The 27,459-nt window shown below is 29.7% G+C and overlaps 1 protein-coding gene across 2 annotated transcripts in view; it reads left to right on the plus strand.

Annotated features, from left to right (window-relative positions):
* Positions 1-13,817, plus strand: part of LOC129989422 (high-affinity choline transporter 1-like) — an 83,756-nt gene extending 69,939 nt beyond the window's left edge. For both annotated transcript variants that reach the window (XM_056097957.1, XM_056097958.1), the window contains exons 2-9: positions 489-690; positions 3,680-3,787; positions 3,927-4,082; positions 4,993-5,141; positions 7,042-7,191; positions 8,190-8,319; positions 9,839-10,056; positions 11,024-13,817. In XM_056097957.1, coding sequence (XP_055953932.1) covers positions 513-690; positions 3,680-3,787; positions 3,927-4,082; positions 4,993-5,141; positions 7,042-7,191; positions 8,190-8,319; positions 9,839-10,056; positions 11,024-11,689 — 1,755 coding nt within the window. In that variant the 5' untranslated portion in view covers positions 489-512 and the 3' untranslated portion in view covers positions 11,690-13,817. The remainder of the gene's footprint in view (positions 1-488; positions 691-3,679; positions 3,788-3,926; positions 4,083-4,992; positions 5,142-7,041; positions 7,192-8,189; positions 8,320-9,838; positions 10,057-11,023) is intronic.
* Positions 13,818-27,459: the final 13,642 nt, after the last annotated feature.

Below are 27,459 nucleotides of genomic sequence, written 5' to 3' on the forward strand. Positions count from 1 at the left end.
CTTTTTATGATATGGAAGATAGAAAAATGAATGTATATAGCCAAATTAGCGCTTCATTAAGACGTAAAACTTCTGTATTTAAAGTTTTTCGATAAATACAATATCTTAGAAGTTGGGGGCTGAAAAGTGGCTTTCAAGCCCTCATTTTGACGGTTTCTAACGTCAATAATTTATGTTGCCAGAGAGTAACTTAGATGTAAAGGAATCTACCTTTGCCTTCCATCTTACCGAGAGGAATTTTTAAATGACTGCATCAATCTCGTCTTTAAAATAATGGCAAAATCTAGAATGGTACGCTTTTATCAGCCGCTACTCTACTATACTGCATCCATTAACCATCAAACCTTTAATGTGCCATGTTATCATCTACATTGTTTAATTTGCCGTAATTACTTGAGAATCTTTCAAAATATGCCCTATTATTGAATTATTCTGTTTTTAATGCCACTAGAAAATTTTTAAAACTAATTGTTTCACTTTTTTTGCAGAATTTTGACACCTGAGGACCAACCATGACGACCAACATAGCCGGGGTGATCTCCGTAGTGTTCTTCTACATCATCATCCTAGCAGTGGGCATATGGGCGGGCAAGAAAAAGAAAACGCCCGGCAGTGATCTGGAAGAGAGTGAAGAAGTGATGTTAGCGGGTCGGAACATAGGCATGTTCGTAGGCATATTCACAATGACAGGTAAGGAAGGACGCCTTTCCTTTTTTGCGCATAAAATGCAAACTACGGAAATATTTTCCTCAACTCCGTGTAAATCTATGTGTAATCGTAATTAAAACTGCTAGTGCACCTTCTGTATCAGTGCTATAAAATAAATTTAATTCTGATCAATTTAGGAAGTTTTGATCAATTTGATCAGAAGGAATTCAATATTGTATAATCCCTCTCCTATTGTGTCATTCTTTTAGGGACTGCCAAATTTCTTATATAAAATATGACATTTATCATCACAAGTATCAAAACAATTTCTTTAGACATTTGTGCAAGGTGTTCAAATTGAAAAGGTACGAAACGATACTGTGGGTATAAATGAAGACTTTATTCAAAATATACACCATAGGCTTGAGCACAACGATCCCATTGATTAACGAGCCAAATGATTCCTTGTTCAAAGAATTCCTGTGGCCGTGACGAGACCCAGTCTTCACAGCGTTCATGAGTTCGTCTTTCGAGTTGAAGCACTTCCCTTTCAGTTGTTTTTTCAGGGGATTAAACACATGAAAATCTCAGGGTGACATGCCCAGGTTTCAGGACGGATGGTCGAGCTGCTCCCATTTGAACTTGACCAGTTCTGCGTGTGTGACCCTAGAAACATGTAAACGCGTGTTATCATGGAGTAGAACCACACCCTCCGTGAGTAGCCCCGGTCTTTTGTTCTTGATGGGCCTTCGTAGTCTTTGGAGTGTCTCACAGTACACATCGGAGTTTATGGTTCTTCTGTGCTCGAGGAATTCAACAAGTAGCGGTCTTTGGGCGGCGAAATAAGGACGCTGTGAAGTAATGGTCTCGTAACGGCCACAGGAATTCTGGGAACAAGGAATCCTTCGGCTTGTTAATCTATGGGATCGTTGTGCACAGGCCTATGGTGTATACTTTCAATAAAGTCTTCGTTTATACCCACAGTATCGTTTCGTACCTTTTCATTTGAACACACTTTGTATCTTATCTAGCTATTTTTAAATAATTTTCCTTTCATACATATTGCTAAAAATGTTCAATTGTTAACAGTTTCCGTTTATTTGAATCTGAGCCAAAGATTCTTCCACAGAAATAAATCAATGGAAACCAATTTTATTATGAAATTCAAATTAATCAGATACCATTTATTTAATATCCCATCGGGGGGGGGACCTCAAATATGAAGATGAGAAGCTCCCGGCATGATAATTGGTTCTTGACACTCAGGTGGGTACAGAAATGATGTGGGGTCGACTACCACCTACCGATGACGGAACTTGTTTCCCATCTGAAGGGTTGTACATTGATTGGCGAAATCCTTAGAACTCAACTTAGTTCCCGACAGTGCTGTCGCGGTGGTTCAATTATTCAGATTTTATCCATGTGCCTCAGCAAGGGTCGAAGTTGCCAATATGTGATATCATTTGAGATCAATAATAATTATTTAGTTCCTCATTTAATGATCAATTCAATCAAAAATATTATTTACTGTCGTAAATAAAGTTCAATTGTATTAGTATCCAAAAATGAGCAATTTCATACTTTGGTGATTACAATGAAAAATTAATGGTGATTACAACGAATTTTTGGTGAAAATGTCAAATATCTTTTTGATTCAGTGTTCTTAATTTGAGAATCGTTTTCTTTCTAACACGGTTTGAATTTTTCTTCTGAACTGATTCTTTAGGAAATTAAATTGCTCTTTTATATTTGTAAAATACCTGTTTTAGTGATATTATACGCCTTTAAGAGCTATTTTCTCAAATTCTAGATTTTTCTAAAATCTTCTTACAAAAAAAAACTAAACCCTTTTACATATTTATTATTTAAATTTGGTTTAATAATTTCGCAAAACGTTCTTTTTCCCAGGCGTTATCACATACCTTAATGCTTTACGAATATTCAATGCTTTACTTAATGCAATACGAATATTTTTCGCCGTTAACCTGATGGCAATATGTTTGACCAAACCACATATGTAAACACACAGATGTATCATTTAAATGAAATACCTTTTACAAAGTACAGAAGTATTCTTTTAAAAACGCCATATCTGTATGACGCCTGATTGATAAAGAAAACAATGGAGCAAAAATGATATCCCATTCGCAGCGGCATTGAAAATAAATTCTATGGGAATCGTTAGAAATTGCAAAACTTTTTGATTTAGCCATAATCACGATTTCCTGTTATGACTCCTGTTGATATTTACCTTGAAGAAATTGCTGCATTGAACAACGGAACAATAGTCATGACAGAAATAAACTTATTTCTTCAGTTATATGCATTTAGGTATTGCACTAGCATATACATTAAGGTATGATGGATGATTATTTAGATCATTTTCTTATACCAACGCAAGTATTGTCGCTCTTTTTTCCAAGAAAACTTGTTTTCTGTGAAACAAATAAGACTTTATAAAAGTTCTTTCTCAACTACGTGCCAGAGATGTATGTTTTTTGTGATTATCTTTCGAACTCCCAAAGATGGATTTCACTCCACATTTTTTATTTGGTCTCAGCAAAAGATATTGTACTCACACTGTGAAAAATAATTATATAGAAGAATTAAAAAGGAGTCAATATATGTTTCCCTTGTAAATATCTATATAAAGAGTAAACAAAGAAGTGCATGCGTGCGTGCGTGCGTGTGTGTGTGTGTGCGTGTGTCTGTATACGCTCGCGTATAATGATATTTTAAATTCTAATCTAAATCTTAATTGATTTCCTAACTTTTATCTTAATTTAGTCCATATTAACTTCATTTTTAAATGTTCTCTTATTTCCTGATGCTATTAAGTAAAAAAGATTAAAAAGATGAAATTAGGTTATAAATAGGTTTTTAATAAAATAAATTAGGTTAGGAATAAAATAAAAAACTAAATTTCACAAGTGAGAAAGATCTGCAGAAATTGCTTAAAGTTCATTGCTTTTCACAGATTTATTTTATATATATATTTATATTTGTCACTAACTGAAGTACTCTTTTCTAGCTACGTGGGTAGGGGGCGGCTATATAAACGGCACGGCAGAGGCGTTATATAACAACGGGATAGTATGGTGCCAAGCCCCCTTTGGATATGCTATGTCTTTAATTATTGGTAAGAAGATTGTTAAATTGTTAATTTGTTATTGATGACAATTTTCAATATTTTTATGCAGTTGGGATAACTTGTGCAACAACGTTGAAAGGAATTTATTATACTGTGTGATTTAATTTTTTATTGTGTGTGTATTCAGGTGGTTTGTTCTTCGCGAACAAAATGCGTGAAGAGGGCTACGTGACGATGCTGGATCCATTCCAGGATCTGTTCGGTAGCCGAATGGGAGGACTGCTTTTCATACCAGCCCTATGCGGAGAGGTATTCTGGTCAGCGGCCATTCTGGCTGCATTAGGTACGCTTATAATCAATTATAGTCTTATTAATCAATCAAGTGTTTTAATCAATCAGTACCACTGTTTCAATCAATCAGTGTGGTACATATTCTTACAATCAATTATAATCTTTTCAATCAATCAGTATGGTATATATTCTTACGATCAATTATAGCCTTTCAATCAATCAGTATGGTATATTTTGGTACAAAAAAAATACACTTAAATCAGTTGAAGTGGTCTCTTCAAAACTTTCTCGCATATTCTAATAAAGGTGTTATCCTCAGAGAATGCCTTTCATGATATTGGCATAGACAGCAGTTACAAAATATTAATCTTTGGCGCGAATTTAGCATTTTTACTGAATCTATCGTGGCGCGTTTTTTTCCTGGCGATTAATTTTGCTCAAAATTTGACAAAAATCTACAAATTTGATGTAAAGACAGTATACCAAATTTAATTTATCTAGATAACAGCGTTTTTGAGTTATCACAGACAGACAGATGGACATTTTCCAAAAATGTGTTTAATCAAAAAACTGAAAGTTCGGATTTTTTTGCGATTAAAATACTTTCTCTGTATTTCTCATACGTGAAAATAATAAACTGTCGAAATTCCAGAAGAATTGCATTAACATCATCCAATAAAAATAAACAAGCATCATTCAAATTTCATTTTTTTTTATTTCAAAATTATGTAAAAATCAGTTTTTTGTAATTCAATTTCACAAAATGACCAATGAAATAAACATGTCTACCCTCCAAACTATATCTACATCACATTTTGATGGAAAGCTCTGTCCTGTACCGTGTTATTAGACGCACATACAATCTCCTTTATTATTAGTTGATATTTTATCCACAAATGCTATGTTCATTTTTTTGCATAAAGATGTTTTTTTTTTACTTATCAAATTATGATTCGTTTCAGGAGCAACAGTCAGTGTCATCATTGATATGGATAACAACACATCCATTATCTTGTCTGCCTGCATTGCATTATTCTACACGCTTTTTGGCGGACTTTATTCTGTTGCGTACACTGACGTCATCCAACTGTTCTGCATATTTATTGGTCTGGTAAGAAAGAGACTTTCAATCATCTTCCTTTCTTTTTCAGTTCATTGAAAATTTCTAAAACAATTTATTTATTGGAAATTTTATGAAAAATGCATTCATCTCTCATCATTTATGAGCTCATTATACAAATTTGCTAAATAAGGTATATATTGATGGTACAAATGAACTCATGGTAACTCAAGTTAATTAATAAAAGAAAAAGAAGTAGTTAACCCTTTAAAGGGCCATTTTTTTCTAGTCATATCATGTTAAAATATTTTTAGGCTTAAAATTAGAATAAGAAAAGGGATTCTTTTAGCTTATTAGATAAATTTAATTTGATTCATTAATTAATTTGGTTAATTAATAATTAAGTGACAAATCAAGACACATCATTTTGTGTGAGATAAAGAACTGAAGCATCTAAGTTTCTGCCTTTCTAAAAAAATTTATCAGAACTTATGCCAACCTACATAAATTCATACAAAGATTGATAAATTTGGTGGGATGCATACTTCCCACGGCCTTAGAAAGGGTTAACATATGACTAGGTGATTTCAAGGGGGGGGGGAATTTTAACTGAAGTAATAAAACACAGAAATAAATTTATTTTTGAAAAAAAATTTATTCTATTTGTTGCCTTACTTTACTATTTTTCTGTGGAAGTCCTTGGTTTTCAGCTTAATTTTTTTTTTTTTACTAACTATCTTATTAAAACTAACCATAAAAAAATATCTAGATCTATTAGATACATTTTGCTTTTCTATTTAAAACCTATTGGGCGAATATATTAACTTTAGGTAAACTTTTTTTTTCTTTCATCTTTATATTTCAAAAATGAAATAGTAAACTTCCATACAGATGTTGGCCAGCTTTTTTGCTACTATTCGCATCGTAATGTTAGGGAAATACATTAATTTATAAATAGAAGAAATTTAGAAGATAATAGATTTATAATTGATTCTTTTTCGAGCTATATCATTTTCTTTTCTTTTTTAATAAATAAACCTTAAAAAGTATTATAATCTTTTTAAAAAATATTTTTTGAAACTATTTTCAAGAATTTATGAATTTTTGTTAGTTTAAACTTCTTATTTAAAAAAAAATTGAATTTGAACCGGTGTAGCTAGTTAACTATCGCCATAGATGTGAAAATAATAACCCCGAAATACTAAAAACTAGAAAATTTAAATTTAGCGCGTGGTCATCACCCACACTTTAAAATTGCAGATCTTTCAAGTTTTGGACGGATTTTCAATGTTAAGCCGTACACATGCTTTTATCAATATACATTAAGACATCATATCTCTCTATGCTACGAGTATTAGAGGTTCATACATATTTCCTACTCAGATAATCTCACCTCTACTACAGTCAACAAAAAAAGGATTATCTAATTTGTTTGTATACGGTCCGAATTACTAACGCGAGGTGCAGCAGCATATGTACTAAATGACAACTGAAATATTGCAGCATTATTTCTAATTTTTTTTTTTTTTTTTTTTTTTTTTTTTTTTGTACAAACGTAGTTTTTACCATTTTAGTCCTAAGAAACGAGACTAGAATATGTGCTGCCATCTGTTGCCTTTAATATATAATAGAAAATGTTTTTTTCTATTGCAACCTCCTACATCGCCTATAAAAAGAGAATTCTGAAAGATTTTCGACAGTAACCATTTTCGCTTGAAAGGATGCTAAAATCTCTCCCATGTTTGTCAAAAGTATAAATAAAGGTTGTCTTCATAATGCATGCAAATATATCATATGATTTTTCAAATAAATTTATATGATCTCAGTATATTTTTATGAACTCCTTAAAGAGAATTATGATAGTGTTATGAAGTGAAGCTATCAAATATACTTATTACTTACTAATCGCTTGTTTTTCAAGATTCTAATTTAAGAACTTTGTCTGTTTTAGTGGCTTTGCATCCCCTTCAGTTTGACGAATTCGGCTGTTGGTAGCTTAGCGTTGAAAGATACGGATTGGATCGGATCTGTGGAACCGTCAGCCCTTGGCCAGTACATGGATTATGGATTGCTCCTTATACTCGGAGGAATACCTTGGCAGGTGAGGATGGAATGATATGTACTCACAGGAGTAAGGAATGTAGACCGTCATTCTCAATGGCACCTCATCGAAATAGAAATGAACAGTTCTACAAAAAATTAATTTCAAAAGAACGTAATGGAAATATATAAATAGATATATAATTACCTTCAACTAATCCAAAGTGTTTAACTGTGATCGTCTGATTTGCATTTAATATAGTATATATATTTTACTGATGAGTAATTTCAACAAATTCAGTTATAGCAATTCCCGTTGTTTTAAATCAACACTAAGGCTATTTTGAGACGGAACTCATAATATTGAAGCGCAATCAGATGACAAGGACGATACCTGAGCTGGCTTAGCCTTCTTTCTAAACTACCGCACTACACCAGCGTGAGATAGTTTAGCACTGACGGATTTAACGTGCACTAGAATCACTTGCACGACGATTCTTCAATGTATGCGGGTCTTGAACCTGAAACCCCCCGGCTCTGAAGCCGAGACATTATCGCCGGGCTACCACGGTCGTGTTCAATAACAACTAAAAGAACAAGAACAAAAGAAAATGAATATGTATTAAAACAGATGACATTTTGAAAGGAAAATAGGAAAGCAAAATAGAAAACATAAAGTTGCGAATGAGAGAAAAAGAAAAAGATTAAATCACATAGAAAATATGTTTTAGGTTTTTGAGTTCCTAAAAGGAGTAATGAGATTGCGGAGTAAATAGTAACGTTCCTATATAATTTATCTTTACGGCAGTGCTGTTTCAGCATAAATATGATATCAGCTCCAATAGCAATGAAATATTAAAAAGAAATTTATAATAACAACACGTAGCAGTATTCTATGCAAATGCCTTTATTTAATTAGTTATATATTTTGCGATAGATTTCCATTTTACCTTTGTGGCTTTCACTTTAAATACTTAAAACATGAGAATATCTTTTTCGTTTATGCTGAAAATAAGCGAAGACGTGAAATTACATTCGCAAATCTTCTCTTTTCCTTAGGTATATTTTCAACGAGTACTATCATCTAAAACCGCCTTCCGAGCCCAGCTCCTCTCCTACGTTGCAGCCTTCGGATGTATTATAATGGCAATCCCACCGATGATCATCGGAGCTGTAGCTAAAGCAACAGGTATAATATTTAAGAAAGACAATACATACATACAAACACACACACACACATATATATATAATAATTTTTAACTTCGCTTTTATTCCATCCCGAGAGGCATAGTTTATGTACAAGAAGCGCGGACGAACTGACTTCAATTCACCAGAGATACAAGAGCAGAAGAGCGTAAAAGAGACAGAAAATTTATTCCCGATCATTTTATACTATGAGATTCTGATAGGGATTTCTTTACACGTGTCAATTTAGGTAAGAGGGAAATAGGTATCTTTTAAATGAATTTGTTTAGGTTGGCAGATTTTTATCCCTTCACACGGAGTGTAGAAATTGCCGATTTCAGCAGTTTTACAGAGCTCGTATTGATTTAATTAAATAAAGAAAGTGGAATTGGATCAGTAAATAAGAGAACATTTTGAATCAAGTGAATATGGGTTAAATTAAGACAAAAATTAAGAAATTAATTAAGTTTAAATTAGATTTTAAAATATCCTCATTTGTCATCTCTTTCTTTCTTTTAACATTTTTTTTCTTCCTTCCATCTTGTGCTCATCCAAATGGTTAGATAACTTAGTGTTAAGTTACCGGGGCACAGGATAGCGTTATGTTCTGATAGGGATTTCTTTACACGTGTCAATATATATAGCTTATTTCTGAAAAGTAGAATGTAGGTTCAACAAGCAGTCAAGAGACTTTGTATTTTTAATTTCGTTTTATTCTCCTCCTGTTGGCGAACATGATTATTTACAAGAAGGCGCAGTGCGGCACAAAAGCAGAAGTAAGAAAGAGGATAAAAGGGGCGAAACAAATGGTTACTAGTCTTATATAACAGGGGATCTCCGGCCACGTGCCAATTCAATACACGTGTTGACCTTTGCGAAGGGCAACGGAAGTATCACTTTCACTCGATACGTAGAACTGATGGCGCATTATTTTTTTACAAAGGAATTAATTAAACCGAAAGTGGAATTAGATCAAGAAATAAGACAATATTTTACTATGGGCTTAATTAAGAGTTTAAAATATCATTACATATATATATATATATATATATATATATATATATATATATATATATATACTCAGGTCTGTTATTTTTTTTGTAGTTAATTAATTCAATAAATATTTTCAGCTGAGACTGATTCGGTAGACCGGCGGGCATTCTCTCCTCGATTCCCCAAATTCAGGTCTTCCATCATTTTAGGATAAGCCGGTGTACATCTATGGCTATCGTGTTAATAGTATTACTATCGCGATTAACCTTCTGCCACTCTATTGAACAACAGGTATTTTTCTGAGAGTAAACTTTGCTGAAACTATTGAGGATGAATATCATACCATTCTAACAAAATGATATCTCTTGTTTCCCCAGATAGCATTCTTTTGTTTTCAAACATAACATCAAGGTTTTAATTACCAAAGAAATACTTGAATATTATTAGAAAATTCTTTAGATTCCGATTCTGTTCTTTTTGAATGCTTAATCGAATGTAATATTTTAAAATTTCTTCCCCCTCCCCCACAGCCTGGAATGAGACAGATTTCCCTGGACCTCTTCCACTGGATGCTGATCACACTTCTTTGGTCCTTCCAATGGTCCTTCAATATCTGACGCCAGCTGCTGTCTCCTTCGTTGGACTCGGCGCTGTGTCAGCTGCTGTCATGTCCTCATCTGACTCCTCCATTTTGTCAGCAGCATCCATGTTCGCCAGAAATATTTATAAACTTATCATCAGACAGAACGTGAGTTTTCAAATGTGCTATTTATTTTATATAATTTTATTATAAAAATTATTTCTGTAGATTCGTAAATAAATTATATTACACACACACATTATATAGAGAGAGAAGAGAGTGAGAGAAAATGTGCTGCTAAGACTTGTAAAATAAAATTACTAACATAAAATACTTTTACCTAAAAAAAGAATTTACATGAGAATTCTTCAAATTTTGACAAAATAACGGAAAAGGTGTCTTTTTTATTTAAATGTATGATTTAAAAAAATAAGACTGTGTAGAAATTTGAAAATTTAAGAATTCATCGAGGATAATTACAACTATTATATCATCCATTATTCGTGACTTTTAAATTTTTCTACCTCGAAAAAAAAATTTCAAAAAATGTTCTGGTTTCAATTGGCTGAAATTCTCAAATTTGCTAAATTCACATTTGCTTATACTTATTCTTCAAGAAAAAATTTGCGAATCATTTAGTAGAAATACGACGATTAATTTTTGACAATAGCATCAGGATATTTTGTTATTATTTAATTTCCAAAAAAAAAATTTAATGGACTTTAAAGAAAACATAAATTGCACTTCTTTAGTCAAATAACTTTTATTCCTTACTTTCTAACATTTTGTGGTGAAATTTTGGAAAAAGGCGAATGTTAATTGTTTCTGTTTCTTTTAGCAATTTTTGGCAAACATTCGTTCTTCTGAATCGCTTTTTACCAGCTTTACTGGCATTATGAATTTTTCAAATTCAAAAATAAATAATAATAATTAGATTGATTTCCTTTTTAATTTTTTTTTTTTTTTTTTTTTTTTTTTTTGTTATTGAACAAAAAATTTATTTACATAAAGTATGAGGTTTAACAAATTCTCAATCAAAATTTCTTTAATAATTAGTTTGAAATGATCCTATTTTTAGTAATTCTTACAGTTGAAGTCATGAAAAATAACGTCGTTTTCTGTTTCTAATTCACAGGCTTCTGAAAGAGAGATTATCTGGGTGATGAAATTTGCCATCATCTTTGTTGGCATAATGGCTACGGCCATGGCACTCACTGTCAAATCAATCTATGGCTTGTGGTACCTGTCCTCGGACTTGGTATACGTGGTGCTCTTCCCCCAGCTAGTCTGCGTCGTTTACTTCAAGAAATTCTGCAATACCTACGGGTCCTTGAGTGCTTACATTATCGGCTTCCTCCTCCGAGCCTTAGGTGGCGAAGAAATCGTTGGACTGCCAGCCGTCATTAAATATCCTTTCTACAGGGAAGAAACCGCCGAACAACTGTTCCCTTTCCGAACCTTGGCGATGTTGATGAGCCTGACGACGCTTCTCACTGTGTCCAGAACCAGCAAGTGGCTGTTCGAAACTGGACGCATACCCCCGCAGATGGACATCTTCCACTGCGTCGTCAACATACCTGATGACATCCTCAAGGTTCAAGAACCCCAAGAGGGCGAGATGAGTGTCCTGAACGCCCATCTCACCAAAACCTACCAATCGGAGATGAATGGCAGGGTCAACCCAGCATTGACCTTGAGCAGCGACGAAGCTGAATCCGATACACCCACGCCCAATAACATGCCAACACCTCCACCGCCGTACAGTGCGAAACCCCCTTCTCAGAACACGACAAACTTCTAATAATCCTGCAGAAGTTTGGTGGAAGGGTTCAGTTGTTCGGAACGTTGTTAGTCTTGGCAGCTGTTTGGGTACTTTTGGTTTTATTGTAATTGGGACAGAATGATTCAAAAGTTGGCAAATCATTAACCTTCAAACGAACAATATTGACCATCATATAACCGTTTCAAATTTTAAGAATTTATAATTTTAGAATAAGACACACTGAAAATATAACTGTCAAATAAATTCTATAAATTTCTAAAAATAAAAGACTTAGAACAGAATCCAGCCAGATACTTTAATTCGCCCCAATCAAAATCTTCAAAAAAAATTCTTTAATTTTAATTCATTAAACTTCAAGCGAACAATTCCGATCATCATATAACTGTTTCAGATTTTAAAAATTTAGAATAAGAACACTGGAAATATAATTGCCAAATAAATTCTATAAATATTTGCAAAAGGCAGACCAAAATCCAGCTAAATACTTCAAATCGCTCAAATCAAAATTTTCAACAAAAAAACATTTTTCTTATCTAATTTTATAATTGAATATAAATTTTAATTTTAATTCGTTAAACTTCAAGCGAATAATACTGATCATCATATAACTGCTTGAAATGTTTAGAATTTATAATTTTAGAATAAATCACCCTGGAAGTATAATTGTCAGATAAATTCTATAAATTTTTCCAAAGACATAGAATAGAATCCAAATAAATACTTCAAATTATTCCAATCAAAATCTTTAAAAAGTAAACTTTGAATGTAAATTCTAATTTTATTATGAAATAACTCTTTGTCAAAGATTTACCAAAAGTTTGCGAAACAAATTATCAAATCGGTGCATTAGCAATGAAATATCTGAAAGATTTTGGATGAGTAGGAATTTTATTTTATCTACTTTGTAAAAAAATAATTAAGTTGCTGGAAAAAGAATTTAGATTAGGTTTAGACTTCGTAATTCAAATCGAAAAAATTTTTTGCATAAATTTCTAATTCTGGATGAAACTAGTTTGATTTTTCTTGACTCTAATATAAATTAACATTTATATTTGAGATTCAAGAGCCTTTATTTGCTACATTAATATGTAGTATATAAAGAACACAATGACAATTAAAGCAATTCCGCCAACGTAATTAAAATACACTGCCAAGACTAACAAAATTAAACAAATACACCGATTTTTATTGTTTTATTGTTGTTTATGATTCTAGAGCTTTAAAAGTATGAATACACATATCATTTTGGATATATACAGTTATTTTATAAATATTATGGTCGTCGATTCGTAACCTGCTGGTATAGTCATGATTTGACAGACTGTAAAATACATCCTTTACAACTTGTTCTTTTCCCTGCATGTCATTACATGTTAATGATAATGGCCATTTTGTTCTTAGAAAAAAATATAATGTATTGCAAATTATGTATTTAATTATCTAGAGAGTTGTAAAAGCAAAGTAAGCAATTGTATATGTTTTATATAACATAACAAACTCACTTTTAATACAGAAATCAACATATCAATTTGGAATACCTGTAAAATTTAGAAGTTTGCTAGAAATAGTGCAATATTTTTTCTACAGAAATTTTACAGAATTTTATATTTGGAAGGAAAAAGTGAAGAAACAATTCATAATTTTAACACTAAATATAGTTTAAAGAACTATGAAATTACTTCCAAATCATTAGGTTACGTTCAAATTTTACAAGAATTAAGCGATTTCGCAATACGAATGAAATGGTGCATGTTATTTAACTTTCAAGAGAAATTATTAAAAAATGAAATGAATTATTTGTATTAAACCGTAATCCAATCTAGCTATAACTATTTAAATAATTCTAAATTTTTATTTGAATTATTTATTAATCCATATTGGGATTATTTTTAAAAAATTTAAATTGACTGTATTGAAATTTCTTTGAATAGTTTTGATTTGAATAATTTTCTAAGTTAATGCTCGAAAATTGATCAGGTTACGAAATATTATTCAATGTTTTGAAAAAAATTTACTGAAATGAAGTACGTTTAAAGAGAATGAGAGAAACATAAAACGACAAAAGTGAGTTCTTTAGATATTAAAAAATTATTATCAGTTTAGAATCCATTGAGCGGTTAAGCAACTATTTCTTTATTCATTCATCTCTTTTTCTAACGATATAATATTTTATATTTAACTTTATTAGTGTGTTAAAACTCTAATAATATTTTAAGGTTACGAGTTATTTCAAATCTTAACATAATCATGTTTGCTTCTTTTAGTTCTTTCAGAATATTCTTTTTTAAAAGCATATCTGTATTTGAGATTAAATATATTTCCCGCATTCTGACCTGTCTTAAAAATGATTGTTCTTACTGTAATTGTTTTCATATTTTTAAACTACACTATGTATTGAATCATTCTTTCAATGTATAGTTTTGTATATTTTGTTTCATAAATGTAATTATAATTATTATTGTAATTTTACTATTGAATATGTAAGTGTAATATTTGCTTACTAAGCGTTGGTATGCATTGTTAACTATGTTAAAATCCATTAGTTGTCTGTATGTATATAAATATATATATATATCGTTGTAAATGTGTTTCAGATGTTTGTGAAATTTAGATATTGTATGAAAGATTGTTTGTTAGCGTAAGCTAACATTTGAGGTCACAGTTGTGAGCTTCAAGTAACATATCAACTCCCACAGAAAAGCCTAGACGTAACAATCAGCTGTTATGAAAACATATCATTTTTCTGTGGTGAGTATTTAGATTATAGAGAAAAATTGGATGTATTAACATATTCAAAGAATCACAAGTTGTCTGAAAATGTTTTTATTTCCGTTTTGTATGAATTTATAGACGAATTGATGATCAGTTGAAACAATTATATCTAAGGATCGTGAATGAAAAGATTCCTATTGTATCAAGTATTTACAAAATATATTATCAAAAAGTATAATGACAAAAAAATTTTCTTATATAAAAATTATTCATTAATTTAAAGCATTTATTCATTTTTTATATATATAATGTTATCTTTCGTCGTTAATTAACTAATTATTTTTTATAAATGTGCTAAAATACAAAAATTAGAATACAATATTAGACCAAAATATTACTAAATGAATCAGAAATAGAAAAAAAAAATGAAACAATTAACTATTTTTCATAAGTCGATATCAATAATATAATTAGCAACCAATATTTTATTTATATTTGCGCATAACAGGTTTTAATTATTTTCATGATGCTAGTGAATAAAATATTTTCTTAACTTTAATTTTTCTTATTTTATAATCTTTTAATTTTGAAAAACAAAATCTATTTTAGAAAATTTTTATAACATTTTAAAATATTGCTTTACGGAAGAAAAGGTTGACAAATTAGCTTTTATTCTGAATATATAATGAAATGCTTGTGCTATTATAAAGAAAATATTCCTTTGTATATTAGCAGTTTAAACAATATATTAACGATTCCTTATTTTTATAATCAAAACGAGTATTGTATCAGAACAAATATGTTTCCATAAGAAATGTAAAATAGAATATATGAAAAGTATGAAAAAAATATATCAAAATATTTATTACTTGCGCTATATTTTAACAATCATAAGCTAGCTGTAGATATAACTTAATATTATTTAATTTTAAAAGTTGTTTTTTTTTGGACGACTTGTTTTATTTTTTATCCTTTTTTATGTTTTATATTTCAAAAAGTAATTGTCCTAATGTTGTCAACAAATATTTCGTTAATGTTTTCAACATCATTATTATTTTATCCCAATAATCAAAAGGCATAATGATTATTTAGTTTGTTTTTCATTTTGCATACTGCATATTAGTTTGTAAATATGTAGATTTTCTTTTGTTTAGTAGTTCGATTATGCATTTTCTTAATAGCTGTTATATTAAGCTAACTAAATATATTTATGGATTTTCATTTTTTTCATTAAATTAAAATCTAAGTTTTCATATCTCCAGGTAAATAAATAATTTTCATAATCAAATGGGATATCTTATTTTTCTTATTTTAAATTTTTTGTATTTATTGATTTTTAAACAAAATTGTTTTAAATAATAAAATCAACAACATATATTAGAATTTATTTTATTTTGAAAATTAGAATTACTATTCCAAAATAATATCAAACATTTTGAGATTAATTAAGTAATTTTTAAAAAAATTTAATTTTAATTAAGTCTGAAATTAATTGGAGTCTTGTATAATCTTTTACAATGAACAAAAATAAAAAATAAAAACTTTTATCGAAGATATTTACATTTAAATAAACAATTATATTGAAATTTTTTAATTAATTATATAAACTGTTTCCTAATCAATTAATACTGAAGTTACATCTTTCCCTGTTTTTTTCATTATACTTACTATCCAATGTCTTACTCCTTTTTTATAAACATTTATAATTCATTAACAAACAACTATAAAATTTTATTCCATTGTTGTCACTTACATGTTGAATTATGTGTCGATATTAGAGACTTGTACGATATCTGTTTGAGAATAGCCTTTGAGAATATTCCTTATTTTTTCTGTATGTGTGCATGAGTGTATCTATGTCTAAGTGAAACTGTCTATATTTTTACATCAACGATTTTAGTATCTAATAAGAAAACAGCATTATTGTATTCTAAAACTCAACATTATTATTTAAGATATTGTAAAATAAACATACACAGTATGTCAATTACATGACAAAGATATATTTTATGTAGAAACAACTGAAACTCATTTATACTGTTTACAAAAAGATCTCTTTTATGCTGGAGCAGCTGAAATTTATGGATATTATTTACAATGTGATAGTTTTTGCTTGGGAGCAGCTGAAATTTATGGATATTATTTACAATGTGATAATTTTTACTTGGGAGCAGCTGAAATTTATGGATATTATTTACAATGTGATAATTTTTGCTTCGGAGCAGCTGAAAGCCAGGCTTGGTCCTTATAGTTTTACAATTTCGAAGTGGAAGCAGCTGATCTATACTTGTTGTTGTGGATCTTGTTTGCAGCTGAAACTCATGGATCGTATGATTTCTTAATTTATATGCAACCAACGCAGGCATACAGTGAATGAAAATCAAGAATCAGTGATCCTTATCTCTTTAAAGTAAAAATAAAGATCTGCCTTCGAAGGATGAAATTAAGTTTAAGAAAAAAATTACAATATATAATGAGAAATATATAATGATTGAATGAAGATCTCGGCAAAAATCAGATTTTCTTTGCCATTTATCGGAAATTAATTTTATCTTTGTCAATATAACGCCAGTGATTATTACTTCACTATTGTTGATATCATCAACTTAAAATGAGTATTATTAACAGAGAACATAAACATTACTGATCTTTTTTGGCCATATACTCGACATATTTGCCGATTTTGTAGGTATTGAATTCAAGATTGTGAATGTATTTGATTCAACCTGATTTCCTTTAATATAAATGTTTGAAATATTGTTCTGTTAAAATAGGAATCATTTAGGTCCGTTTTGATCTATCTAAGTGTTCATTCGATGCATATGTTGTAAAAGCTTCTTCAAAAGAATAATATTCCATAAACAGAATGCTTATCTAGTATGCTTTGAAAATTATTTTAATCTAATATCTGCATATTAACTTTTTGAAAATGTATATAACGGTTTCTCCATGCTACATTTTACATATTCCAAATTAAAAGTTATAAAAAGTGACATAAAACCCATACTAATTTGGGAAATTTGATTTTAAATCCATTTATATTGTTCAATAATGAATGAAACATTTTTAAAGACTGAATTATAACTCAATCAGCGACATATCATATTTCACTATAATCTACATCAGATTCGTTACTGTAATTGACATACTGTGCATGTAAAACATTGATTTTTTCCAAGTCTTTGTGAACGCATTGCTTGCCATCCGTAGCACTCGAAATTTTGTACAATTATTTTCCTGCATGTGTAATATCTTTTAGTATTCTCCGACAGAACAAAAGCATGCATGATCGCATGTTATTCTAATCAATTGTCAACATATCTGAATCAATGCCTTTTATTGTATACTTTTTGAAAGTATCCTTGTATTTTATATAATATTACATTTCGCCTTAATATCAACAGAGCTGCAATTAAACATATCATAATTGCGGAACTTATTATAAGTATACAATACTACATATCAATTATCAAAATACAAAGTAATAATCAGAACTATTAGTCAATTGACTTCAACGTTGACTTTGAAATAACATATCAACTGTTATAATGGAATAACATATCAAAACTTTTGCTATACAAATCTATGAATTATATAGTTTCTAAGTAATATAGTTTATGTAAATAGTTATAGTCTATTTGTAATTCTTATATATAATAATTGTCCCATAAAACTCTAGAAGTCCTTTTATTTGGTGCTTTTTTGCCATATTGAAATATTTTTAAAATGTTGGCCACTGCAAAGAGGTTTATTAGTTTGTTCAATTGACAAACATGTTTATTATTGCTCGTTTAATGAGTTTAAAAAAACTGATGCGACTTTTATATATTTTATTAGACAAAACCAGATAATATCTTTTTTCATATTGAAATAAAAACTGCGAAATCCCTCACCTAAAATAGATGAAATTTTTATTTATACCAAATAGTAATGAAATAATCAATTATGACTAAAATGCTGACCAAAAATCATTATGTTGTTAATAAAATGACGTAAACAATATTTATGATGTGAAATGATGAGAGTAATTGATGTGAACAACAGAAATACAAATTCTGCGGCCATATTTTATAGTCTCCAAACTTTAATTATTTTAATTCTATATCGTTCTACAAGTAATTGGATGCATGAATTTCATTAATGCTTATTTTTTCAAATGCAATATATTTGATTATAAATAGTATTAAAAAATTTTATTTCATAATTTACGTGGAACCTTATTTTGTATAAATGAAGCAAAAATAGGCCACTGAGACAGGAATAAATAAATAAGATGTAATGTAACCATCTTTTCAATGTAAACCGTTTTACATAAAAAAGATTATTTAAGGTTGTTTTTTTTTAAACATATGAGATAATTTAACATATGAGACAAATTAATAAACAAATTAACAAATTAATAAACATATGAGATAATTAAACATATGAGATATTTTTTTTTACAGTTTTGAAATTATCTTTATTTTTTAGTCATGTATCTAACACAATATAATGAAATATAGCATTTATCTTCATAAAAAAAAATCGAATGAAACCAGATCATTTTACAATTACCGGCAGAATATATTTTAAGAAAATTTAATCATTGATTTTTTTTTAATATCGGGAAAGGAACAAGCTATTAAACCTCTGAAAAAATTAGCGGTATAAATGCATCGGTGTATTAATACAAATATGTATTGTTAAGAATATTTAGCAATTGTATAAAGTGCTTATATGAACATTTAGACCTTAGTAATAGATGCAAGTTGTGTATAAGGCTATGATTCTGAACATGAAATAAATGGCTTAAAAAACTAAAGAAATATTAGATGAAATTAATCATCAAAGGAGTTAAATTGTTATTATGATCTAAAATTCTTATTTAAAAATATAATAATTAATACTCATATAAATCCATGAAAATTTTCATGTTAAGATGAAATTAAAAATTCTTTGGTCTAAATTTAATATTGATAAATGAAATTTTGAATCCATTAACTAAATTAATTAATTAAATCAATGGTGAAATGAATTAGAAGAGTTCATGTAAATGATCTAGTTAATACTTAGTATTTCACTGTCAAATTTAGCTTTCATTGTTAACATTTGTGTTCATATGATGACGAGTTTGTGATGTTAACTTAGAATTTGTGGTGCATAAAAATTAGATAGATATAAGTATCACATTAATGTTTGTACACATGGAAATTGTATTTCTAATTCTTTAGAAAAAGAATTTGTATTGTTCTTATTATTTTTGTATGATAGAATTTAAAGTCGCTAATTATATATGACTAAAAGATCGAAATTGGATGCAAGAGATTTCCTTTATTTTCTTAAAAAAATAAACTTCTGAATAATTTAATGGATTTTTTAAAACTAAGTTATGTCTTCTATCTTTAAAAAATTTCATGTATTGTTATTCAATTTACTTCAAATACATTTAAAAAATCAAATAACGATTACATATTATTTTTCATCTGTTTATACTGATCTTGTACTAGAAAATATTATCTTAAATTATTTTTCTAAGTTTCGTGAAAATTAGCTTGGAAATAATAGCATTCAATTTACTTGATATACACAAAATAAATTCGTTGAATGGGTGAAAAACTGCTCGTATTAGTTGATAAATGGCATCAAGAAATGAGAAAAAGGTAATTAAATTGTTAATAGATTTTCGGATTTGTCACCATTTAAAATAAATATTTTGACCTAATACATGATCGGAAACGCGATAAAAAAAATATCCTAATCAATTCTGTGCTGTCATCTAAATCTTTTTTAAATAACATTTAAACATTTTTAAAACCACAACCGTTTCACCCATAAACATCATTTTAGGCTCATATACGTAATTTATGCAATCTTGATATGACCTTCAAATTAATTTTATCTGAATGTCCACTTTTTAATCACAATCGAATTGAAGAGTTTTGAAATATTAACCTCAAATATTTGAGACAATGGGAGAATATCCCCAACCAAATATTTTTATTTTCTGAAAAAAAATAATAATTTTCATAATTTTATTTAACTCATACGAATTTTATAATTGCTTCATTTTTACTGGCTCTGGAAGGTTATTTTTCGTGGGTGTAATATCACTCGTGTAATTTAATATATCATATGTTGTTTTTAATTCCAACCATAAGACTGGCACAGCATAGACATATCTATATTTTGCTCCATAAAACTCAAAACAACATATGGACTTCTTTTTTAAAGATTATGAAATATTATTTAAAATTGGTATTTGAAACGTCGAAGGATAGTTTTGTTTAGTTATATTAACGTCCCGTTCGAAGCAACACAAGGGCTATTTTGGGACGGACCTCGTCATTTTGAACCGCGGTCAGATGACGAGGACGACACCTGAGCTGGCACCCCCCTCTCCACACCACACCAGCGGGAGGACGTTTGGTCATGACGGATTTAACGTGCAACAGACCCCCTTACACGACGGTTCTTCGGTGGAATGGGGTCTCGAACCTGAAATCCTCCGGCTCGGAGCCGAGACCTTACCACCAGGCCACCACGGCCCCCCACGTCGAAGGATAAGACTGATATTATTACTAATAAACTGTAAGAACGTCTTATTGTAATTAAAATATCCTAAATCTAATATTATTAATGTGTTACTTTATAATTTTTCGGAAAAACAAAAAATAAATAAAATTTCCGATATCAAATATTTCGGCAGCCCGATTTAAAAAGTAATATTTAATGGAAAACATTCTATTGCTTTAGTATGAATTTTATGAATCTGTGCAACTCTTACTAACGCAATATAAAACATAAAAGACAAAAGTACAAGATTATTATAACATGTCAAGAAAATCGCGTTCTAAAATAATGAAACTTCAATGAATATAACTTGTCCTATGCATTCCAATTTCAGTCTTTATGTCACCCCCCACAAACATCATTCCAATGTATATGTACAGAATATATAGATGTATATATAAAAATGAGCATATAACTTGTCCTGTGATTACATTACAATAGTTAATGATATATATATATGAGAAATTACCAACCTAGTTCATGAGAAGAATGTGCTTCATTGTACGCATTATATTTGTGTGGCGAAATAAAAATGATAAAATAAATAAATGTGTAGATGGATCAAATGAATGAGTCGTTTGAGTATCTGTTTTGGCTGTCTGATTATTCGTCACTTTTTTTAACAAATGCATATTAATAATCTGTTAATAACCATATAGTTTAGTTTAGTTATATGAACGTCCCGTTATAAAGCAACACTAGGGCTATTTTTGGGATGGACCTCGTCATTTTGAACTGCGGTCAGATGACGAGGACGACACCGGAGCTGGCACCCCCCTCTCCACACACCACACCACACCAGCGGGCGGACGTTTGGCATGACGGATTTAACGTGCAACAGACCCCCTTGCACGACGGTTCTTCGGTGGAATCGGGTCTCGAACCTGAAACCCTGCGGTTCCGAAGCCGAGACCTTACCACCAGGCCACCGCGGCTTTCTGTTGATAACCATCGTGCCATTTGTTAACGATTTATTTAGTTGCTTAAATCAGTATAGCCCCACATATAAGTTGCGTGCATTGATGGAAATGAAATGAGCTAATGCCTTGGAGAACACAAATAGTTTACATAATATTAACATGATATAATTCAAGTTGCGCTCGCTCTCATACTCAGAATATAAGAGCCTTTAAGCGTTCTGATGCAATTGTTGAGTTAATTGAAATGAGATAAGCACTAAAATCTATATGCTGACTGCAGCATACAAAGAATAAAAAGCAAAATATCTGTCTCTTAATAATAAAGGAAATTGTGGCTGTGTATATTTCTGTGTATGTGTCCTCAGTACAGATTATTTGATCTAAATATGGCATAAATATTGTTTTGAGAGTTAGAATGTTAATCACAGTGCCTTTTTACATCCTTATATATGTAGAACTAAGAAAGTGCCGGTGTCCTGGCATAGGAGTATCGCGTCTTCCCCGTGATCTGGGCGTCCTGGGTTCGAGTCCCTGTTTGAGCATGTTTGTTCTTCCGTTGTTCTATCTGTGAGATGTGTGAATGTGCCCTCCTGTAAAAAGGGGTTGTGCAAGCGAATGAGTGACGCGCGAGTATCAAAGTAGTACTCTTGGCCCTAGTTGGCGCTACTCAAAAAACAAGAGACGCTCCCCCACCGGCTTAAATCGCTGTCTTCGTAACAGCGGGCTTGTCCATGGCAAGTGCCATAAGAAACAACAAACAATAACTAAGAAAGTACAGTAATCGTCAGAAAATTCGAACTCGAGATTTTGACGAATCTCCACGTTTTAGACTTCTCTGATTCTGAAAAATGTTCGTCTGTCTATTTGTGACAAATAAAACTCAAAATCACTTTCATCTAGAAGGCTGAAATTTGGTATACGGTCTTTGCAAATTTCTATCAAATTTTGAGTACAATCTGTTCAGAGGAAGTCCATCTATCCGGTTGTTAGAATATAACTATTGTACGCAGATGCGTTTAAAGGTGTTCTCTAGCATAAGAAGTTTATTAAAAAGTATACGACAAAGTTTTTGAGAAACCACTCCTGCTTGCCTTTCCAAGAAAGTTTTTAAATAATTAAAAATTAGGAGACATTTTGGCATTTTCCTGCAATAATTCTTGAAAATAATGTTACAAAAAATGATCTTTCCTCTATGCTATAAATTCAGAGAAATATCTTTTTAACTAAAGCAATTTTGCTACCGTGTATCTTTTCCCTAAATTTTTGCAATTAAAAAATAATATTTTTGCATAATTTTCAATAATAGGTTTAACTTTTTCAATAAAATGCAAACCATTTTTTTCTATCAATATTTAATACTGATATTTTCTCGTATTTTTGAAATAAAAGGAAAAAAATATTCTTTTACCAGAAGGCGAAGTTACAATACCGCGAAAAACAACAAGCAATTTGGATTAGATAACCCAATCATTTAAGTTTTCAAAAGCACTGGAATATCAGGAGTCACCGCTTAAATTATTCAGGCACTCAGTAAATAGATTAAGTGTAAAGCTAATAAAATAACACGATTCTCACAAATTGATAACAATACTTTTGTTGAGGGATTAGTGAGCGTCATGTTAGCATGAGAGCTTTAACTGAAATTAAGCACAACCAATATTTCCGGCTAGATAACTGGTCAACAAAGTCGGCTAGTAAAAAAAATATAATGATGAAATACATGAACACAACTAATACACAATTAAATTCCTTCATACTTTGTAAAGTAATCTCACTCTAAATAACAAACCAGTCTTATTACATTTACTGCTTAACATACATAAGTCACATTTGAACAGTTACTTGCAACAAATATTAAAATTAGCGCAATTTTTATAAATTTATATTTGAGAACTGTATTAACGAATGTCAGAGTTTAATTAATGAAATAAGTTTTTAACAAATTTTCTTATATGAATGTTCAGATTTTACTTATTGCAATCAGTTTTCCAGCAAATTTTCTTATACGAATATCAAATTTTACTTATCGCAATCAGTTTTCCAGCAAATTTTCTTATACGAATATCAGATTTCACTTATTGCAATCAGTTTCCAGCAAATTTGCTTATACGAATATCAGATTTTACTTATTGCAATCAGTTTTTAGCAAATTTTCTTATACGGATATCAGATTTTACTTATTGCAATCAGTTTCCAGCAAATTTTCTTATACGAATATCAGAGTTTAATTATTGCAATCAGTTTTTAGCAATTTTTCTTATACGGATATCAGATTTTACTTATTGCAATCAGTTTCCAGCAAATTTGCTTATACGAATATCAGATTTTACTTATTGCAATCAGTTTTTAGCAAATTTTCTTATACGGATATGAGATTTTACTTATTGCAATCAGTTTCCAGCAAATTTTCTTATACGAATATCAGATTTCACTTATTGCAATCAGTTTTCCAGCAAATTTTCTTATACGAATATCAAATTTTACTTATCGCAATCAGTTTTCCAGCAAATTTTCTTATACGAATATCAGATTTCACTTATTGCAATCAGTTTCCAGCAAATTTTCTTATATACATGCAAAATTCAAATACTTAAATAAATCAATAAAATTTCATTTCAGTAACTAAAATTTAAAAGAAATTTTAATCTAAAATTGAATATTCCGTTTAAAAAAATCTACTGAGCTCTATAGTAATATCATATCGGGTTTTCTACAATGCAAGTTCCAAGATAAAGGAATGACACAAATGTTTATTAAAAGAAATAAAACAACAAAATGAGCTAAAACTAACCAGAAACTAACCGTACTAATACCTGAAAAGCAATATTAATGCGATTTATATATTCTCATAACCACTTTAAATTCTACGAATAAATACTTCAAAGTTCCCGAGCACTAATTTAGAAAATTTTAAATGTAGCTACAGACACGCAATATTTTGAAATCTGTGCTATTATTATTGTGAATTACGCACATTTTTATTTCTTGATGCTATTGATTGCTTGGGAACAGTTGAGTTATTTTAATTCATTGTGCTACCAAAAAAGTTTGTTAAAACTCTTTAGAAAATTATTAGAATTGCTAATGTTTTGAATTGATACATTTTTGTATGAGAAATATTAATCAAATTTCTCCATCGATATAAAAAATATAATACTCTGCAAACATTTGAAAAAAAAATATTTTTAATTTAGCAAGCTGTTTAAAAATTAATATAAATCCTCCCTCCGAATATAACTGTTGCATAAATAATTAATCATTTTTCCTACTTCTTTAATTGTTTAACAACGAAATTGTATTCTTCTCTGTTAAATAGTAAACATCAGATAACCCAAAACTTCCCAAACCATCAGGACAGTTTAAAACAATATTAGAGCTCATTTGGGATGAACCTCGCAATTTCGAACCCCAATCAGATGACAAGGATGCCATCTGAACTAACACTCTTTTCCCAAACTCCACTTCACTCCACCGGGAGTAAGTTTTCCTCATAACGGTAGATTTAATGAAAAGCCAAATCCGAGTGAGTATACGACCGATCTTTTGGTGGAATAGGATTTCGAACTTGGAACTCTTCAATTCCGTTATCGAGAACTTACGGCTATTTATTATAAATTAAATAAAATACTTATTATTATTATTATTGTGAATTATTTGATGGAATATTGTGAACTCATAGTCGAGATTAGTTTTCTCGGTACACAAATACTCATCATATCTTCCATTCAATGAACTTTATTTTCATAGGGACAAGTTGAATATACACTTGGATTATAGCTCAAAACTAGCTAAAATCGACGAGTTGAGGACAATCAGAAACAAAATACTCTCAAATATCGATTAATATGTGTAACGACATTTGTAATTCCATTGATATTTATAATTAATCATACTTGATAGTAAATGATTAGTAATAATTATTAATGTTAATAATTGATTAATAATAATTAATATTATTTTTTTATAATTGATTAATAATAATTAATATTAATATTAATAATTGATTAATAATAATTAATATTAATATTAATAATTGATTAATAATAATTATTAATGTTAATAAGTGATTAATAATTATTAACGGTAATAATTGATTAATTACATTGATCCAGGCCAATATTTCGAACTCTTCTGATAACCGACAAGATTACACTCACATAACATAAAGCTATGATACATGCTATTTTTTTATTCCATTTTAATTTTTGTTGTATTTTATTTTAATTTTATTTTTTAAATTGTATTTAAATACTGTGGCAGAATAAAAAATCAATTCGACAAGCATACGAAATGAATAGAAAGAGGAGAAGTGGAAGAGGGGAGACAGACTCCCCGACAAAGATTTTATATGATACATCAATATTTACCCAGTTTCCGGATTTTTTTTTCTTTCAAAATCCCTGAAAAAGAAATGATTTTTCTGAATTTTCAATGCTTTTCGTTTCAATGAAGGATAAGCATCTTCTCGAAACTCGCGTATTTTTCTTATTCTATGAAAGATATACATTTTCGATCACTTTGTATGCTTTGCATTTTTCATGAAGGGGAAAAAAAAAAAAAAAACTTCTAGAATTTCTCATACTTTTCATTTTTTATTTAAAATAATTTATCGTAGTAAATTTCACGTTATTTTCTCCTTTTCTTATGGCTTTCACATACTTTGCTAGTTTATAACAAATGAATGATATATTTTTACTGGTAAAGTTAAAGAAATACACTAACTACTCTTGAAAAATCCTTTTGTCCTCTAATAGAAAATACTAAGTTCTCAATGAAAATCATTTGAGAAAGATTTGCTATTTATTGTAATTAACTATTTTTATTAAAAACACTTTTCAGCTTAGATGTCAAGTCATGATTCAGTGATTACTAGATTTTCAGTTAAAATAATTAAAAATGTATGGCTGCACTTATGATCGTGTATTATTCTTGGACAGACAGACTGATAAAATTCTAAAAAATGTTTTCTTGGATTCAACGATATCCAAAACATCAAACTTAAATATAAATTTCGATGGGAAATTTTTGAGTGCTATAATAGTGATTCTTTCTCCATCTATACTTCGTACACGAGGATGTGATACATATATAATAAATTTAAGACAGTTGCATAGTAATAATAAAAAATTGCATCAAAAGTTATAAGTTATTGTAAAGTCAAATAATCTAGGAGTGCTGCATTATCAGAGGATAGCAGGAATATCTATGGTTATCTGGTTTGATGAAAAGCAATTAATACTATATTTGACTGCCTTGTACCGTGCTCAAGGTAGTATCAGTATCAGTGAAAGATTATTCCCTCTATGATATTAGCTTTAAGAAACATTTCTGATAAAATAAACACCATTTCAAACAACTAAATTTCAGACGGTTTTCTCAAATTCAGAGAAGTCTGACACATCAGTCTTTATAATAATAATATAAAATGCTATTAATATATATATATATACAGGGTTGTTATAATTAAATTTCCCCTATAAACAGCATCCTACAACGCAAACGAGTGAACGGATTGCAACAAAATTCGGTATATAGACTATACATAAATGCGCTCACGAAATTTCGAAAACAATTTTTTAGTTCCAAAATGTCCACTCGAGAGCACCT

Source organism: Argiope bruennichi, chromosome 10, assembly GCF_947563725.1.
Source record: "Argiope bruennichi chromosome 10, qqArgBrue1.1, whole genome shotgun sequence".
Lineage (NCBI taxonomy): Eukaryota > Metazoa > Arthropoda > Arachnida > Araneae > Araneidae > Argiope > Argiope bruennichi.